General features: G+C 44.2%; 1 protein-coding gene across 1 annotated transcript; it reads right to left on the bottom strand.

Moving 5' to 3' along the window:
- Window positions 1–7523: 7523 nt before the first annotated feature.
- On the bottom strand, window positions 7524–20090 carry Pdcd7 (programmed cell death 7). Its single transcript, XM_057769055.1, has 5 exons — window positions 19180–20090; window positions 13650–13788; window positions 10729–10965; window positions 10394–10481; window positions 7524–8584 (listed from the first exon to the last, which is right to left on the bottom strand). The coding sequence occupies exons 1-5, from the start codon at window positions 20041–20043 to the stop codon at window positions 8461–8463; spliced, it is 1452 nt and encodes a 483-aa protein (XP_057625038.1). The 5' UTR covers window positions 20044–20090; the 3' UTR covers window positions 7524–8460.
- Window positions 20091–20395: the final 305 nt, after the last annotated feature.

Here is a 20395-nt window from a genome sequence, read left to right as displayed (position 1 = left end):
AAAGGGAAACATTTAATTGGGGTTGGTTTACAGTTTCAGTGGTTTGGTCCATCCATTATCATCTTGGAGAGGAACATGGCAGTGTAGACATGGTGCTGGGAGCTGAGAGTTCTACATCTTGACCCACAGGCAACAGAAGCAATTATGTGCCACACTGAGAGTGGCTTGAACATAGGAGACCCCAAAGCCCACCACCTCACTGACACACTTCCTCCAACAAAGCCACACCTATTGATAGTGCCACTCTCTATGGGGGCCATTTTCTTTCAAACCACCATAGCAGAAGATTTTTAAAAATCAGTAATACATATAATCTACACAAAAGCAATGCTGTCACCTCCCATGTGCGAACCTGGGACACAGACTTGGTCGGTTTTGGGGGATGAATAACTTTCTTAACCATGTAGTTTATTGGAATGTTTATTAAACAAAAAAGCAACATACAATCAATCCTCAGCCACAGATGGGCAGTGGTGGTGCACGCCTTTAATCCCAGAGGCAGAAGAGGTGGATATCTGTGATTTCAAGGCCAGCCTGGTCTACATAGTGAGTTCTAGAACTATCTTCATAGCTACTAAGAAACCCTGCTTTGAAAAACAAAAACAAAAAACAAAAACAATGACAAAAAAAAAAAACAATAAAAAAAATCTTACTCCTCAGTTCCACGGTACAACTTTGAGGCCGTTTGCTCCAACCAACTGCAGTTGTCTTCACTCTTCCAGTTTTTAAATCTTGACTCAAAGGCACCAAAACAAAACAAGGTGATGCCAATGTTGTCTGATGTTTGTTTTCCTGCAATAGTTAGGTTCTGTCAAGAAAAGGTGTACCCAGAAGCATTTTTTTTTTCTTTTGAGACAGGGTTTCTCTGTAGCTTTGGAGCCTGTCCTGGAATTCAATCTGTAGAGCAGGCTGGCCTCCAACTCACAGAGATCCGCCTGCCTCTGTCTCCTGACTGCTGGGATTAAAGTTGTGCACCACCACCACACGGCCGGGTCATCTTTTCATCTTTTGCTCTTAGAGTTCAGGGGAGCCTCAGAGAGCAGATGGGGTGCTCCTTGGGGACCACACACACCTCATTGTGGAAGGTATGGTGCTAGGTCATCTCCATGTTGTCCCAGCTCGTAGCAATGCCTTGTTCTGGGATACCCAAAATGAAGGTGTCTTAGAGAAGTTTACAAAGCACTAATGTTACACAGTCAGTCTTGGTCGCACAAGTCTATAATCACAGCTACTTAGAAGACTGAGGCAGGAGGATTGCAAGTTCAATGCCAACCTGGATTACAGAATGAGTTTAGGTCTAGCCAGGGCAAGTTAGTGAGGCTCTGTTTTAACATGGTAGTGAGAAGAGGGCTGGGCTACGAAGCTCAGTGGTAGAGCGCTTCACAGCAGGCAGAAAGCCATGCAAGTTCCCAGTACCACCAGAACACAAAGACAAAGGCTAACCAAGAAGGAAACACCGATAAGCCAGATTAAGGCTAGAAGTCTTAGTCACCAGAGTTTAAAGACAACCACGGAATGGGAAATTTGCAAAATATCTCCTGACAAAGGACTCATATTCAGCCTACACAATGAAATTCTACAAACAATAGAAAGTTTTTTTTCTAGGTTTTTCCGACACAGAGTTTCTCTACGTAATTTTTTGACTATCCTGGAACTCACTGTAGACCAGCCTGCCCTTGAACTCACAAAGATCTGCCTGCCTCTGTCTACCAAGTGCTGGGATTAAAGGTGTGCGCCACTATGCCCGGCACAATAGGAAGTTTTAAATTCTCATTAGGATATACAAGTGGTCAATAGATATAGGATGTATCATTTAACCTCTTTAGTCATAGGGTATATAAAGTAAAACAGTGACCTAACACACACCCAACCATGAATGTCTTGAATTAAAAAGCCTGGCTATGACAAGCTGTTGAAGATATGAACATTTGTAATTTTCAAGCACTATGGTAAGGTCATTAATCAGAACTGGTCCACAGTATCTACCAAGGCTGAAATTCGAGAATTCAAAATGCATCTTCATTTCTCTTGTCTTTATACAGGGTTTAATATCGAGTTCACTGCCGTAAAAAACCAAACCAAAACAACAACAACAAAAAACCTCAATTCTTTCACACAGAGTTCAAGCTCCCAACTACCTATAAACTAAATTCCTGATCATAGCCTGACAGTGTGATAACACTCAGGAGCCTGGACTAGGGCTCACCTTTGGCCCCACACAACCTGTCAGCACTGACAGGATGACAATATAGCCCTGCTGCTTGGGGTCACTATGTGGCCATCCTGTTCCCAACAGGACAGCCTCATGTAGAGAGGCTGAGTGGGTAATCTGGGAGCAGGCAGGTCAAGCAAGGGCAGGCGGCCAAAGCCCTTAGTTCCCACATCTCCTCTCCAGTCTGTGTGTTCTCATCAGTGTCTTTCCGCCCGAATCCACGTCACTGCACGTCAGTGGATGGCTCATTATGCCTCTCTATGGGCAAGATCAGGCAAGTCTTGGGGTAAAATCTGCCCTGCTGGCTTATTTTTACTGGGCACTTGTGAGGTCTAGGGATGTTCCAGGAAGTTCAGGAAAGCTCAGCAGGTTTTACCATCCTCAGACTTCTTTCAGTATCAGCTACCCTTGAATTTTGAATTATAGAGAAGGAAAAGACCAGGTTCTAGTGAGGTTCCAGTGTAAATTCTCGTCCACTTGAAATACAGACATAACAATCCCTTTCCCAATCCTCCACCTGACAGCTGCATCCCTAATAACTGTTTTCTCTACAACCCTGATCCAGCTTCTAGTTTGGAGATTCTGAGGGTCTCTTTCTGAAGAATAGCAAAGGCCACAGAGGAAATTAGTTAAAGTTTAAATTTTCAAGTTTGAACACTTTAAAATGCACTGGGAAGGGGCAGCCCGGCTCTTGTGGGGCTTTGGAGGGGTTTACCATGGGTATCAGAGGATAGGAGGATGGATTGTGAGCAGAAGAAGAATCAAAGAGCAGGCATCCAGGAAGTTACAGCATGAGACAGACAGCAGATACGGAAGCCAGGATGGAGCGAGGGGTCACAAGTGAGTAAATGCTATGTGCAGTCTGCAACAGCATTCAAGGTAGATTTTCCTCCCCAGAGGTCTTTGTCTCAAGGTATGATGAGCTGATCCAGAGCACTAACACTCACTCAGACCTTTACCACCTTCCATCTCAAATCTTCTGCCAAGGTTCTTCCTAAGTCCGCCTGTCACCTCCAGGGCGAACGTGGGAACCCAAGCTGGTGTTCCTCACTTCATTTATCTTCTCGTGTGCTATTATTGTAATTTTGTTCCACACACAGAAGTGTGATCATTTTAAACTACAAAATTAAGCAACAGGGGGCTGGAGAGATGGCTCAGCAGTTAAGAGCATTGCCTGCTCTTCCAAAGGTCCTGAGTTCAATTCCCAGCAACCACATGGTGGCTCACAACCATCAGTGATGAGGTCTGGTGCCCTCTTCTGGCCTGCAGGTATATACACAGACAGAATATTGTTTACATAATAAATAAATAAATATTAAAAAAAGGGGGGGGCTAGAGAGATGGCTCAGAGGTTAAGAGCATTGCCTGTTCTTCCAAAGGTCCTGAGTTCTATTCCCAGCAACCACATGGTGGCTCACAACCATTTGTAATGGAGTCTGGTGCCCTCTTCTGGCCTACAGGCATATACACAGACAGAATATTGTATACATAAATAAATATTTTTTAAAAAACATTAAGCGACATTCTTCCTCTTTCCATAGTTCTCAGGTTCTTTCCAAAAAATTAAAATTCTCAAGGCTTGCAATAGCTAGACAGATGGTGTGTGTGTTGTTGTTGTTGTTACGGGGATTTTCTGTGTAATCATAGCTGTCCTGGAATTCACAGAGATCCGCCTGCCTCTGCCTCCAGAGTGCTGGGATCAAAGGTGTGCGCCACCACACCCGGTACCAGACCGATTCTTACCTAGTACCTCCAGCCGGAGTTGTCTTCATTTGCCATGCATAGTCCCTTGATCCACAGCGCCTCTCACAGCCACTCTTCATTCTGCCTGTTTTTCTGTTTTCTCAACAACTAAGTTTTCCCCAGAGCTGAAACATCTCCTGCTCAAAGCAGCCTTCTCCGACAGCCGAGGATGGCCTTCAATTTCTGATTCCCTGCCTTCATCTTCTAAGTGTGGGATCTGGTTATAATGGGTGCTGTGGACTGAAGTCAGGGCTTCCTGCATGCTAGTCAAGCACTGTGCCAACCAAACTACATTCCCAGCTCCCTGCACCCCTTTACTCCGACCCATAGCTATACTGTGAACTAGGACACACATGTAGGTGGAATAGTAACTTATTCTTACCATATGACATTGTTTATATAATCTTAAATGTGTTATGTCTGAAGTCAACTCCTACTTTGTGATCTCATAAAACCTTCAAAGTACTCAAAACAGGTTTTGACTGTTGTATTATTGGCCATCTTCCTTTTAACCTGTGTTCTCGGGGGGGGGGAGAGTTTATAATTCATTTCTTAGCATCTATGAGCATTTTGTATGAAATATCTGGGCAATAAAAACACAGATGGATCAGTAGCACCATCACAGGACAATGAAGAACAACCCATGAAGTCTGGGTCAGTGAAGACTAGTCTAGATGGGTAAGAGAGAGACAGGATAATGAAGAACAACCCATGAAGTCTGGGTCAGTGAAGACTAGTCTAGATGGGCAAGATGGAGACAGGATAATGAAGAACAACTCATGAAGTCTGGGTCAGTGAAGACTAGTCTAGATGGGTAAGAGGGAGACAGGATAATGAGGAACAATCCATGAAGTCTGGGTCAGTGAAGGTGAGTCTAGATGGGTAAGAGAGAGAAACCTTTCACAAAGTCTTTACTTCTTTCAATACCAGGAAGGCAGGAATCCTGTTCACTCCTTTTTATGTTCTTAACACTTAAATTACAGTTACGGAAAATGGAAAACAAAAAGCTAGCTCCCAAAGGACACAGCTCAAATTCTAGCTTCCTGATCCTCACATGAATTAATAAAGCTGAAACTTCCTACAGATGTGCAGTTATACAAGTATAACACCACCTGCCTCAAACACCTCAATTGTTACTTCAGAGATTATGAGAAAACAAGTTTATTCCAAAGGCAAATGGAATCTGCTTTGGAAACTATCTTCAGCGGCAGCCAGGTGTGACAATCCGGAACTACTGTGTGGTTAGATACAAGAGTACACAGCTCATTCACAACTCACAAGGTAAAGCAGAAACATTCATCAGCTGACAGAAGCCTTTTAAAACATTAACACAAGAAGCTAAGTGGAAAAAGACATAATTTGTACTTACCTTGTAATTCCCAGAAGAGCTTCTCTGTGGACAAAATATGAAGACACAAACAGTACAACAGATGGTGTAATCCCAGCTAAGCTTTTTAAAAAGTCACATGGACAAAGAAACATACAGGGTTTCAGAGTGATTAAACTGGCTGGCTTGTTGCAGCAAATTCTCAGACAGCACAAACTCAGGTACTCCAGCCAAATGCTTAGCATTTAACATATAACGAGTCTTTAATGGCTTGTTTATCTAATTCCTTAAAAGCTTGTGTTAGTCTCTCACAATTCCTGGTTTTGGGGTATGAATTTTTTCATATAAAATATAATTAATCTTGGGCTGGAAAAATGGCTAAGTGGTTAAAAGTACCAGGTGCTCTTCCAGAGGACCAGGGTTTGATTCCCAGCACCCATATAGTGCCTCAGAACCATCTGTGACGCCAACCCCAGAGGATCAGACTCTTCTGGTCTCTGAGACCAGGAGTGCATGTAGTGCAAAGACATACACGCAGACATAATCATACACATAAAAGAAATATCTTTAAGAAAGAATACGACAAATCAATGCTATGGAATAATCCTTCTGTACACCATAAAGATGTCACTCAAACTGGTTTAATAAAAAGTGACTGGCCAGTAGCCAGGCAGGAAGTATAGGCAGGGCGACCAAACTAAGGATGCTGGCATAAAAGGTGGAGTCAGAGGATATGTCAGCAGAGAGGAAGCAGGATGTGTAGAAAATGAGGTAATAAGCCATGAGCCACATGGTAGAGGGTAGATAAGAAGAAATATGGGTTAATTTAAAATGTAAGACATAGCTCGTAACAAGCCTGGTTACCAGCCAAGCCATTTGCAATATTAAGATTCTAAGTGATTATTTGGGAGCAGCTGCTGGCACAGGAAAACTCTGCTTACAAATCAACAATTAACTTTTAAAAATTATTATTATAAATTTTATTTCTTTTTATTAAACATTGATTTTTAATATATGGAGAAGTGAGGTAAAATTTAGGTAAAAGTGAAAAATCCTTTATTAATTCATCAAGGGCTGGAGGCTTGACAGAACTATAGATCCAATACTGTTGATTGAAAAACTAAGGGATTCCCAGCACTCGGGAGGCAGAGACAGGCGGATCTCTGTGAGTTCGAGACCAGCCTGGTCTACAAGAGCTAGTTCCAGGACAGGCTCCAAAGCCACAGAGAAACCCTGTCTCAAAAAACCAAAAAAAAAAAAAAAAAAAAAAAAAAAAAGAAAAAAAGAAAAACTAAGGGATGACCAAGGGTTGGGGGTGTAGTCACGGGTACAGCACTCACCTGCACCTAAGCCTGGACAGAAACAGTGGCTGCTGCTGCTACAACTCATAGGCAGGCAATGTACCAGAAAACTTAGCAAACAAAAACTGAACAAAAATGCTCTTTATAAGAGCCTTGCTGGCACTGAATATAGATCAGGAGTAGCTTTTCTCCACCCAGAGTTCAACGCCTCCTTTTCTGGTTCAGTTGCTGAATCTCTCTAATCCCTGCCCATCAATGCTGGTATCCATGGTGATAAGGACGTCCTGTCACAACTCATACAATCCATCTTTCATTGCTGCTCTTCCTGCAGGCAGCTCATCTCAAAGCAGGAAGTGAAGAGTTCGAATGACGAGGTGCACAGGCCCGTGCAGTCCAGAGAGGCTAATTGTGCAGACCTTTGAACGCATGAGCTCACACTCGCTGGGAAAAATAGCCCCTGTCCAGTCTAAAACAGCTCTGTTCTCTCTCTTTTTATTATTTTATTCGTTTTTTAGCCTGTATGTATATCTGTGTGAGGGTGCTGGATCCTGGAGTTATAGACAGTTGTAAGCTGCCATATGGGTGCTGGGAATTGAACCTGGGTCTTCTAAAGAGCAGTCAGTGCTCTTAACCACTGAGCCATCTCTCCAGGCCCAACAGCTCTATTCTCTAGGTGTACAGGCGAATGCACAACTGAGCAATGTGTATTAAATTACAAAAGGGACAAAGGGCTCCCAAGACCACATCATTTCCAAAATTGATGGTGATCTTTCTTGCTATCCAGTCATGTTTTGCAGACAAAGTTTTGTGTTTAAAATCATTTTTTCTGGAGTACACATCTGTTTATTAAATTTGAATTTTGGAGTGAAATGCTTTAGCAATGTGAAGATGAAATGTGTTAAATGATTTGAGATAATAAATCAGGGGCAAAGGCTCAAACGAAAAAGTGAAAATGATATTTATTTAGCTTTTAGAAAATTAAATAACAAAACCCAGAACAAAGCAAAACAAAAACTGTAACATGTCATGACTGATCATGTCCAATAACAATAGCCCTTATTAATGAATATAAAAAATAAAATTTACCATTCGTACTTGCTCTTTTCCAAACTTTTACTACATGGATATTTTTAGAAGCTTGAGCTAAGGGGGGTGGGGGGAATCCCAGAGCTACCCAAGCCCCTACCATGTGATTGAGATTTAAAGTCCCATAGGGACACGCATTTCTATTCCTGAAGACCCCACATAGCTGGATCTCTTGGAACTCCAGACTAATGCTTTCATGAGGACACAGGCAATGTCTGTCAGAGCAGGAGCCAACCTTGTCTGGCACTGGTCTGGTCTGGCTTTCTAAGCTCTCCACAGGACAACAGTTCTAAGCTGTCAGCATTCCTGGCAGCCCAGTCTAAAGCCATTGTTATCTTCAGTGGCAGCCTCCCAACTGCACCAAAACTGGGATTAACGGAACTTAGGTCAAACTTTGACCTGTACTCCTGGGAGCTGGAGGACAATTGGTACAGGAAGATAAGGAGTAACCAAGTGTGATGACTGTACTTATCCACCAATATACAACAAATCTAGAGAAAATGAGCAGGCCACATTTCACCAAGCCCCTCAAAACAGAGGCACATTGAGTGAGCCAAGGCCCCTGTCCATGCTAACAACCTCAGTTCATCTAGGCCCTTTCCCGAAGAACCTTATTAATCTGTTTCAAAAGGCACCTCTGGCCAGGGCAGAGACCAGAAAGAAGCAGGACTTCCAGCTAAGACAATGGCGCATGGAGTTTAAGTTGTGCAGAAAACTACAGCGTGAGATGACAGCATCACTAATATCTAGAGCTGCAGTGCTTGCCTGCTGGATCACACTCCTGGAGCGTCTTAATGCAGCTTAACGGCCGTTGCCCAGATGTCGTTGCTGGGGACCGGGGGAAGAACCCATCCTTGGGGAATAGAGTTGCCTTTGGGATGATCAGACGGCACCAGGTACTGATCCCAATCATGCCTTAATGAGAACATTACAAAACAATGTTTATTTCTGGTTTTCCCCAAGCAAGATATTCAGAAACTATATTTTATATCTAGGATACTATTTTCAAATGGCAGATACACTAACCTGCTACAGAACTTGGTTTCCAGGAAGTATGCCAAGGGTCACACTAATGTACACATTTAAGGAAAACCTTAAGTTTTAACTGTGTAGACAGCCAAACAATGAATGTACAGTTAACTCATTATTTGCATACTCTCTCTGAGACAGGGCTGAGGCTGACCTTGAAGTCTTTATCCTCCTGTCTCCACCTCCCAAGTGTTAAGGCTACAGGCATGAGCTACCACACTTGGCTATATTAGCAAATTTAAATCATCCCATATGGCATTTTCATGAACCACAAATGTAGAGAGAGAAAAAAATATGTCATCTCTCTTTCTTCTTTCCAGCTCTTATAGTAAATTAGCATCCTTGCTGTGGTCTGCTCTGTGCCATGATGTTCAATTTTATGCTTCTTACTGGTGACCTTATTGTTTAAAATGGCACCCAAGTGTCCTGGTGAAGTGCTGCTGTGGCTTAGTCTAAGAGTTGTGAATCACCTTGGAGAAGATAGTGCGATCTAGACAAGTTTTGTTGGACTCAGATTACAGCACAGTTGGCCCTGATGCAATGCTTGTACTCAACAGCATATATTAAATCAGGTGTCTTCAAACAGAACCACAAAACTGATGGTGATCAGCTAATTAAAAAGTAAGGCAGAGGCTGGAGAGATGGTCCAGCAGTTAAGAACACTGGCTGCTCTTAGAGAGGATCCAGCATCATATGGTAGCTCACAACTATCTGTAGCTGTCCAGTTCCATAGACTCTGATGCCTTCTCTTGCCTTCCATGGGCAGCAGGTGCAAATATGGCACACAGACATACAATCAGGCAAAATATTAAATCACATAAGATTAAAACAAACAAACAAAAAAACCAAAATCAAGACAAGAGGCTCAGCTGTCTCCTTCAGGAGCAAGGTCTGGTATTCTGTGACTCAATATTCAAAGTAACTTGAGTGAACACCCCATTATGTTTAAAGGCTAAAACTTGTGCATCAGACAAAGCTGGAATTAACTCTTCCTGAAAAATAACTTGATATGCCAGAAAAATTCCTTCCCACGATTCAGAAATTACTGTAGTGTTGGAAGGAGCTTCAGTTATTTTCAAGGCATTCTCTGAGACCCCTAGGTCCTAAGATGTTTTAGCCTAGAAAACAAGTTTATACTGCCTGGGACATCTAATCATTTACTGTTTTATCTATTGACTTCTCAAAAGACTGCATGAGGGCATCACAACTAGACAGCTGAGAATTACCCAGCTTCTGAGTAGCTGGTTCTGTTGACAGCACTGAGCTTTACGCTGCAGGCACTCAGGGTCAGCATGGGCCTTAGCCTTCATGGGCAACTATTCAGGAATAAAGGTTTCTCTTCCTGGGTTGATTTAGCAGTAAGAGAGAAAAAAAAAAAAACAAAAAACAAAAAACCAAGGCCAGCTATGATGATGCAGGCCTTTAATCCCAGCACTGAGGAGGTGGTGGCAAGTAGATCTTTGAGTTCAAGAACAGCCTGGTTGACAGAGCAGTCACAGCCGAGTTTCTTTACCTGTTCAAGTGGAGACACTGACTTCCAAGAATTAATGAAGACTTTTAAGATACAAGTGGTACCCTTGAAATCTGTCAACACTGCACACCCAAAAGAAACTTTTAAAAAAGACACGGCAACAGACTTCAACAGTAAATGCATTTCATGAAGAGTTTACTGCTACCCAAGGCTGCCCTTCTGACCTTATCTGAAGGAGCGCAGGCAAGGAGTGCTCAGCCTGGAGGTAATACTGGCGGAATGGCTGCAATAGGTGAGCAAGTGGGAACTCATCTGAAAGAGAAAGGTACAACATGTCACCTTGCTTGCTGTTAACAGTGCACTCTCAAGGCAGGTGACTGAGCCTCTGATTATGACAACAGGGTAACTTCATCTCCTCTGTAGCCCTGACTTTCACCATAGAGCTGAGAATCTCAACTTGTAGTCAGGACTTCCTCTCGGAGTAAATTAGGTTTCTCATGATAAAAAGAACTGTCAACTTAGATCTTTCCTCCCTCTCCACTGGTAAGGATAAACTTACCCGGATCTCCAAATAACTTGGACTCGATTTCTCGTTTCTGAAGTAAAAGTTTCTCTTTCTCTTTTCTCTGTTTCTTTTCTAATTCTCTTTTCCTCTCTTCCTCCTGTTCTCCTTCTAGCATAACTCGGAGGGCTCTCTCTTCAGCTTCATACAGTTCAGAGCGCTTTTTAATGAGTTTTCTCAGTCGCTGAAGATGATGCTCAAAAGTCTCATCTGCTGAGGCAGGAGGAGAGACCCCTGTACAAAGAGAAGCAAATGGAAGTTCCTTTGTCTCTGCATCGCTAGGCAGTAAAAAGACAGGTAAAAGGAACACCTCTGCAGCACTTGCCATGGGCTTTACACACGCTTCCTAATACAGCAGGGCACCAGCTGAGAAAACTGATGCACCACCTGCCACTGTCAGGAGGAGGCACCTTTTCCTTCTAGCTCTCTGACCTATTTTGATTTCTTTATTGAATTCTCTACTTTGCCATCCTCTAGAAGTCTGTCTTTTTGGAATTCATCTCATATTATAATCTCGAGGTTGTTCCAACTCATGCTACATGATGATGAACTAACTCATTTGTGTTTTGTGGGGTGAGTGGTATGTACATAAACATATTTGCGCAAGCGCACATGTGTGTGCACGTGCATCCCCATGCACCAGAGCAGCATCCTGTTCTATCATTCTTTGTCTTGTTCCCGTGAAGCAGGGTCTCTCACTGAACCTGGAGCTAGGTTGGCACCTAGCAATCCTAGCTATTCTCCTGAGTACACCCCCCAGCCTCACACTGGGATTACAGGCATATGTGACTACATCTGGCCTTTTACATGGGTCCTGGGGGATACAAATGCAGGTGCATACACCCTGCGTCACCTCCCCAACCCCTAGCTGATAAACTCTCATCCAGAATAGATATCCCTCTTTCTACAAAGACACACCTCCCAATCCTTCCCAAACAGTGCCACTAACTAGGGCCCAAGCATTCAAATATGTGAGCCTATAGAGATATAGAGACCATCCTTTTTTTTCTTTTCTTTCTTTCTTTCTTTCTTTCTTTCTTTCTTTCTTTCTTTCTTTCTTTCTTTCTTTTTTTTTTTTTTTTTTTTTTTTTAATTTTTCGAGATAGGGTGTCTCTGGTCTCTGTAGCTTTGGAGCCTGTCCTGGAGCTAGCTCTTGTAGACCAGGCTGGTGGAGGTGATTCTCAAATCAGATTTTCTGAAGCTTTCTGCTTCAAAATTTCAGAGTCAGACACAGTAGGTGGCACATACAATTCCAGAACTCATGTGGTGGAAGCAGAAGTATAAGCAGTTCAAGGCTTGCCTTGGTTACTACATAGGAAGTGTGAGGCCAATCTGGGCCTCAAAAATACAAAACAGCCAGGTGTGATGGCACATAACTTTAATCCCACACCTGGGAGATAGAGTTAGGTGGATTCCTGCGAATGTGAGGTCAGATTAGCCTATACCTATAATGAACTCCAGGCCAGTCAAGGCTTACATAGTGATACATTATATAAAAATCCAAAATAAAACTAGGCACAGTGGTAGACGCCTTTAATCCCTGCATTCAGGAGGCAGAGGTAGGAGGATCTCTTTGAGTGTGAAGCCAGCCTGGTGTACAAAGTAAGTGTTGTAATAAAGAGCGGCAGGGCTGCGTCCCCAGCACCTGGCCGCCCGCATTGCTAGCTTATGCCCCAAAATAATTACACGGAAACTGTATTCTTTTAATCATTGCCTGGCCCATTAGTTCCAGCCTCTTATTGGCTAGCTCTTACATATTGATCTAACCCATTTTTAATATTTTGTGTAGCACCATGAGCTGGCTTACCAGGAAAGATCTTAACCTGCGTCTGTCTGGAGTGGGAGAATCATGGCGACTCCTGACTCGGCTTCTTTCTCCCAGCATTCTGTTCTGTTTACTCCACCCACCTAAGGTTTGGCCTATCAAATGGGCTAAGGCAGTTTTCTTTATTAGTTAACCAATGAAAGCAACAGATAAAATACAAGAACCACCTCCATCAAGTAAGTTCCAGGATGGCCAACCACCCAACCAAATTAATTAATTATTCTTATACAACATAATACTAAAATATAGGAATTTGATATTTACAGCCTGAGAAATTACAGTATAAAAATCATTAACATCATCTTTGGGGGGGATGGAGAGATGACTCAGTGGTTAAGAGCACTGCCTGCTCTTCCAGAGGTCCTGAGTTCAATTCCCAACAACCACATGGTTGGTGGCTCACAATCATCTGTAATGAGATCTGGTGCCCTCTTCTGGCCTGCAGGCATACATGCAGACAGAACACAATACATAATAAACCTTTTTAAAAAACGCCATCTCTGTAACCCCGGACAAGGATGGTAAACCATCCTTGTCCGGGGTTACAGAGATGGCTCAGTAGTTAAGAACACTTGTTGCTCTTGCAGAAGACCCATTTGGTTCCCAGCACACACATGATGGCTTAAAACCATCTGTAATTCCAAATCCAAGGTATCAACACCCTCTTCTTTCATCCACAGGTATTTACACACACACCATACACAGATAGCCACACATACACATTAAAATTAGGTTTAAAGAAAAGTCAATCCCAAATTTCTGAGCTACTGTTGTCAAGTCTACTTACTCTAGAGAGTAAAAATAATTAAGTACCAAATGTTCTTACTCCAAAAATATTTGCAAGCCAAGCATGGTGGCCCAGGCCTATGATCTCTACAATAGAGAAGCTAAGGACAACTCTCACAAGTTCAAAGCCAGCATGAGCTGCTGAGCTGAGATTCTAGCTACAAAAAAAGAAACAAAAGATGAGGAAAAGGTAAGAAAAGGAAAACACACTCAAAGATATTATGTGTACAATATTTAGGATGGGGAGGTACTGGGATAAAGGAGGAGGAAGAGAGGCAAAGGGAGTAAAATGCAAAGCTGTACTGACCTTTCCTCGCTGCAGCTTCTTTCCTCAGTTTCCTCAACCTCTCTAAAGCACGCAGAATGTCCACCATTCTTTTAGTGTCCGATTGTTTTTTCCTTACTTCAGATAAGACACCATCAGCAGCCACTTTGAGTTCCTGTTCCTGAAAGGGAAAAAAGTCCACAAGAACCTGCATTAGGAACCTCCTCACAATATACTACACCTTCCTGGAGGCAAACTTTCAGAGGGTCAGGCCATCCACAACAGCCCACTGAGTCTATATTTCTGTTTCCCAGGCCTGGCACGCTACACTATTCAGTCAAGGACTTTGTTGCCTGGTTAATGATACAACCATGGCTGCTTTGTTTGCTTTGAGACTGACCCTGTGGAACCCAGGCAGGTCCTGACTGAACTCCCTATCTTCTTACCTCAGTCTTCCATTGACGTGATCCACCTCTCCTAGTCGATCATACAGCCCTCTCCCCTTTTTGGGATTTTGTTTTATTTCTAAGAGATGGTCTTACTCTGCAGCCCAGACTGGCTTCAAACTGCAGCATTCCACTTGCCTCAGCCTCCCAATGGTTGATCATAGATATGAGTCACCCAACTCCATATAACCTTCTTAGAGGGGAACCTCTTCCCTCAGCAGCTTCAATACCTGTACTGAGTTCTTCCCAGTGTTCCCAGGTGTGGTCCAGGAGTGCCTGCTTCTATTTTACCTCGTCAAGCTTTAGTTCTATTAAAAATGCAGCCGGGCGGTGGTGGCGCACGCCTTTAATCCCAGCACTTGGGAGGCAGAGGCAGGCGGATCTTTGTGAGTTCGAGACCAGCCTGGTCTACAAGAGCTAGTTCCAGGACAGGCTCAAAACCACAGAGAAACCCTGTCTCAAAAAACCAAAAAAAAAAAAAAAAAAAAAAAAAAAAAAAAAAAAAAATGCAGATTATCTGTAGGCATCACAATCCCTGACTTCAAACTCTACTACAGAGCTACAGTACTGAAAACAGCCTGGTATTGGCATAAGAACAGACCAATGGAACCCAATAGAAGACTCGGATATCAATCCACACTTCTTCCAACACCTGATTTTTGATAAAGAAGCAAAAAATATCAAATGAAAAAAAAGCATATTTAACAAGTGGTGCTGGCATAACTGGATATCAACATGTAGAAGAATGAAAATAGACCCATATCTATCACCATGCACAAAACTCAAGTCCAAATGGATCAAAGATCTCAACATAAAGTCAGCCACACTGAACCTTATAGAAGAGAAAGTGGGAAGTGCACTGGAACGCATTGGCACAGGAGACCACTTCCTAAATATAACCCCAGCAGCACAGACACTGAGAGAAACAATTAAAAAATAGGACCTCCTGAAACTGAAAAGCTTCTGTAAAGCAAAGGACACAGTCAACAAGACAAAACGACAGCCTACAGAATGGGAAAACACTAACCCCACATCAGACAAAGGTCTGATCTCCAAAATATACAAACTTAAGAGAAAAAAAAATGGAGTACAGACCTAAACAGAGAACTCTCAACAGAAGAATCTAAAATGGCTGAAAGACACTTAAGGAAATGTTCTACATCCTTAGTCATCAGAGAAATGCAAATCAAAACAACTCTGAGATTCTATCTTACTCCTGTAACAATGTCCAAGATCAAAAACACTGATGACAACTTATGCTGGAGAGGTTGTGGGGAAAAGGGAACACTTCTGTATTGCTGGTGGGAATGCAAGCTGGTACAGCCCCTTTGGAGGTCAGTGTGGTGATTTCTCAGAAGATTGGGAAACAACCTTCCTCAAGACCCAGTAATACCACTTTTGGGTATATATCCAAAGGATGCTTAATCATGCCACAAGGACGTGTGCTCAACTATGTTCATAGCAGCTTTGTTTGTCATAGCCAGAACCTGGAAACAACCTAAATGCCCCTCGATCGAAGAATGGATAAGAAAAATGTGGTTGGTACATTTACACAATGCAGTACTACTCAGCAGTAAAAAGTAACGACAGCTTGAATTTTGGAGGAAAATGGATGGAGCTAGAAAACATATTGAGTGAGGTAACCCAGATCCAGAAAGAAAATTATCACATGTACTCACTCATAGGTGGTTTTTAAACATAAAGCAAAGAAAACCAGCCTACAAATCACAATCCCAGAGAACTTAGACAACAATGAGGACACTAAGAGAGACTTACATAGATGTAATTTACATGAGAAGTAGAAAGTAGAAAAAGACAAGATCTCCTGAGTAAATTAGGAGCATGGGGACCTTGGGGGAGGGCTGAAGGGGGGAGGGGAGAGGCATTGAGGGGAGCAGAGAAAAATGTAGAGCTCAATAAATACCAATAAAAAATTACTTCACCCCCCCCCCCCCAATGCAGACTAACAGACCTGAATAATCAGGCTCCCAAGGAGGACAAGAAATGGAACTGGAAAAGCCTGGGACTGTACAACGTCTCAGAGTAACACTGTTTGTCCTTCTCTGCTCCCAAAGATCACTTCTACACAGTCATTTTTCACACATTGGAGGCAAATCTTCCAGGAATTTTTTTTGTCTTCCATATCCTCAGCTGCCTGCCTAGTTCTCTCTCCCATCTGTCAAATAAGTGCCTGCAATTCCACCATTACAGTCAAAAACCATGCACTTCACTCTTCTGCCTGGAAAACTACAACTATCTTTACCTGTTGTTTCACTTGGCTTTGGCGCTGCTTTTGAGACTCAGCTCAGAGCTCAGATGTCATTAAATTATCTCGGGAACCTTCCTCCAATGAACTAGGTAGCTTTCCATGGGCTCCTTATACTACCTTCAGTTGAAAAACTTATACCATGCTGTACTGACATGATCCCCTCCAAGACTCTAAGCAATCAAAGAAAATTTTATTCCTCTCGGTCCCTGCTATTAGACACTAGGCCCAACACCTAATGGACATTACTAAATGTTTGCTGAAGTGACTCACTTCCATCAGATTAAAATGTTGTTTCCCTAGTGCTAACGTTCCTGCGGGTACAATGCTGAAACTTGCTATCAACATACTTCCCAGCAATGCTATACTGGTCTCTAGGGTAGTAGCAGACACAGGGAAAAGGGAGATTGTCCTGGTTAATTTTATGTGAACATGAGCTAGCTAGAGTCCTCTGGGAAGAGGGACACACAATTGAGTGTCCAATGCAGGTGGTACTACCCTTGGGCAGGCTGATCAAGCCCTGGAGAGTAAGCCAGGAAGCGACACTTCTCCACGGCTGTTACATCAGCTCCTGCCTCCAGGTTCCTGTCCTGTTTGAGTTCCTTTCCTGACTGCCTTTAATAATGAACTGGGATGTGGATGTATAAGTGAAATAAACACTTTCCTTACCAAGTCGCTTTTAGTGATGCATTTCATCACAACAATAGAAACCCTAAGCCAGGCGGTGGTGACACACACCTTTAATCCCAGCACTTGGGAGGCAAGGCAGGCGGATCTCAGTGAGTTTGAGGACAGCCTGGTCTACAAAGTGAGTTCTAGGTCAGCTAGGATTATTATTACACAGAAAAACCCCATCTCAAAAATAAAATAAAATAATAAACCCTAACCAAGACAAAACTTAAGACAAAAATATTAGCTGATTGTGGAGAACAGAGGGCAGAAGGACCATTAAGCACTGCCCTAAACAAGACTTGAACAATGACACCAATAGACACACTAGCATGGAATGAGGAAAGTTCCAAAATGCTTAACCCCAAACAACTATAGGCAACTGGGGAACGCTCAGAGCAGGAAAAATGGGACAAACAGCTCAAGTCATTATCCAATATGAAGTGGTTAGCCCTGAAATCATATACATACAAGCAGCATTAGATGTACGGATCAGGTTGTATTTATGTATATACGTAACAATAAGTAAAGAAAAAGAGGCCATGAATTTGAAAGAGGACAAGGGAGGTGCAAGGCTGGAGGGAAGAGATGGAAAAAGGGAAATGATATAATTACAATTTCAAAAATAAACTCCAGTTCCAGGGGATCCAAAGTCCCCTTTGGACTTCCATGGGCACTAGGCACACATGTGGTCCACATATAAACATGCAAACAAAACACTCACATAAAATAAAACAAATAAATCTAAAATAGTAAGAGTAACAACAACAGCAGCAACAGAATTCAAAGGTAACGAGGATGCCATCAACCAACACTTGGCAATTTCTTTTCTTCCTGGCTCTACAGAAGAAGACAAGCTAGATAAGCTCTGAAATCAGATAACCCAGGCTTAAGTCTGAAACTATTGGTACAAACTTACGGAACTGTTGCCACGCTAACTGCTTTAAGTCTCAATGTGTAAAATTAGGGTAATGAGTTTCTCAGGGCCATATGTAGGATTTTAGTGTAGTGTCTACCTTAGATGCGAGTGCTGAACTGGGGTGAGGAAGACAAATACAGAAACAGTGTAGAACCTGGGACAGCAGTGTATTTGGGTTACACACACTCTCCTCTTACAATAATGTACTCAGCAGCCAAGCTGCTTTGCCTCTCCAGCAACCTCAGATCTCCATCTTTACATTTACTCCTCACTAAGCAATGGAATAGGGTTCTTCTCCCCAGTGACCATCAAACACGGACAGTTTCTATTCAAACATATTCCCAATACATGCTACTAGGAGGGCCCATCCAGCCTGAACTGGTTTTTGGTGCATGCACAGTAAGGTAAAAGGTAAACCCCTGTCTATGGAAACTTTTAGAGAGAGTAACCTACTTACCATCTTATGCCTATACACAATGGGAAGTGCTTCTGATTAAGATCAAATGCATCACAGAAAGGGATGTACACAGTAGAAAAGATTACAGGGCCTAATCTCTCAATCAAAACAGAAATCCATCTTCATTAGACACATAAGTAACCAAGGTCCTCCTCCTTAATCCCACAAAAGGAAGTGCCAAAAAACTAGACTGAGTATTTTCTTTAGTGTGGGCCATGGGGCTGTCAATCTTAACAGTGCATCCTTTCTAAACTGTACTTACTATTTGCTTTGTTTTTTGAATAAAGTTTTCTTGCTATTTTTGCAATCCTGTGCGAATTCTTATTTCAACCATTTGAATAAGAGGTCAGGCACCTGGAAACACCTGGACAAGACAGACTCATACCATCCAAAACACAGCAATTCATAGTTTCAAACTAATAAACAAATGAACCCTGGGGAAAACTATTATTAATAACACCAGCTAATTAGGCCATAAAGGTCTCGAGGTGTGGCTCGAAGAGAGTCCTCTAAATTTGCATGCTTAGGACAGTATAAAACATAATACGAAGACCGGTTAGTACTGAACATCAGTAAGCGGATCCAACTTTGAATCAGGGCACAGGGGTGTCCTCCCAGAACTACACCAGTGTGAACTTGTCGTGTGTTCACAGGACTTCATAGTGTACGTTATAGAGTTTTGTGCACCACACATCGTTAACGAAAAACAGAGCAAAGAGGTGGGAAAGCCTAGTTTTCACGGATAAGTATAAAGCTAACCAGCACGCAGATTCAGGTTCCAGTCACCACCGCCCCAAGTGCCTAGTAATTCTCACCCGCTTCTTTTCCTCCACTTCCTGCACGCACTTCACCCTCCAGCGGTCAATCTCCTGCTCCCGTTCCGTAGCCTGCGCGGCCTCCGCCTCCCGCTCAGCCTCGCGTTCCCGGGCCCTCTCCCGAAGCCGCAACCGGCGGCGCCGGACCCTCTCAAGCCTCCGCTGCGCCTCGCCCACATAGGCGGCCTGGGCCAGAGGCTGCAGCCGCTCGACTAGCTCCGCTCGCAGTGGCACAGCCTGAGCGTGTAGCGAGGCCCAGGCCGCTCCGTCGGCCTCGGCCTCTCGCAGGGACTGCCCCAGGCTGCGGAGCCGCCGCACCAGGCGAAAAGCGGCGCGCAATCGCGCGCGCACCTCGCCCAGGCTGGGCCCGACGGGTGTGCGCGGTGGCCTGGGGCCGCCCGGCCGCCGAGGGTTCCCGAACACCGCCTCCAGCCACTGCCGGTCGCGCAGGCGCTGCAGGACTGCGTCCCCGAGCACGTCGGGCGGCGGCGGCGCCTCGGCCCAGCGCGGGCTCCAGGGCGGCCCGGGGCCTGGAGGCGGTGGCCGCGGACGCTCGCCGGCGTCGGGCCCCGGGAAGGGCCGGCACTGCGGAGGCGGTGGCGGCAGCGGCGGAGGGGGTACCGGGAAGAAGGAACCGCTGCCGCCGCCGCGGGAGGTCTCGGCCGGGGCGCGGGGTTGCAGTGTCAGCGGAGGCTGGAGGAAGGGGGCGGATGACCCCGGGAAGGGGCCGGGCCGCTGGGGAAGAGGCGGCGGGAAAGCCGGGGAGGGCAGCGGCGGGGGCGGACAGCCGAACGGAGCGGAAGGCGGTGGCTGCGGGGGCGGCGGTCCCTGACGGCCCTGGGCGAAGAAAGGTGGCAGGGCCATGTCTGTAGCGCAACGGTGCGAGCTCTGACAGTAATGTGTGTACTTCTTTACGCGAGTTCCGGGAGGAAGTGACGTTTTACAACGCGCGACTCCTCGCTTCACACGCCTCCCGGAAGTGCGCCGTCCTGCGTTACATTGGTTCGCTCGAACTCACACATCCTGTCCTTTAAGAGTGTTCTAGGTGAGGAACTACAGGGACTCAGCGTGAGACTTCGGCTAAGATCTCAAAGACTAGGAGTTACGTTTCCGGTGACCTTTCCGCCCCCAGAGCTAAGACCGGGAGAAATCATGTGGCCGCCCTCTAGAAAGCAGTTTAAATACCCTGTAGGCACGGTCTTGAACTGCTTTGGGG

This window comes from Chionomys nivalis, chromosome 4 (assembly GCF_950005125.1).
Source record: "Chionomys nivalis chromosome 4, mChiNiv1.1, whole genome shotgun sequence".
Taxonomy (NCBI): domain Eukaryota; kingdom Metazoa; phylum Chordata; class Mammalia; order Rodentia; family Cricetidae; genus Chionomys; species Chionomys nivalis.
Note: the sequence above shows the minus strand (reverse complement) of the source record. Positions and strands in the feature narration are given on the sequence as shown.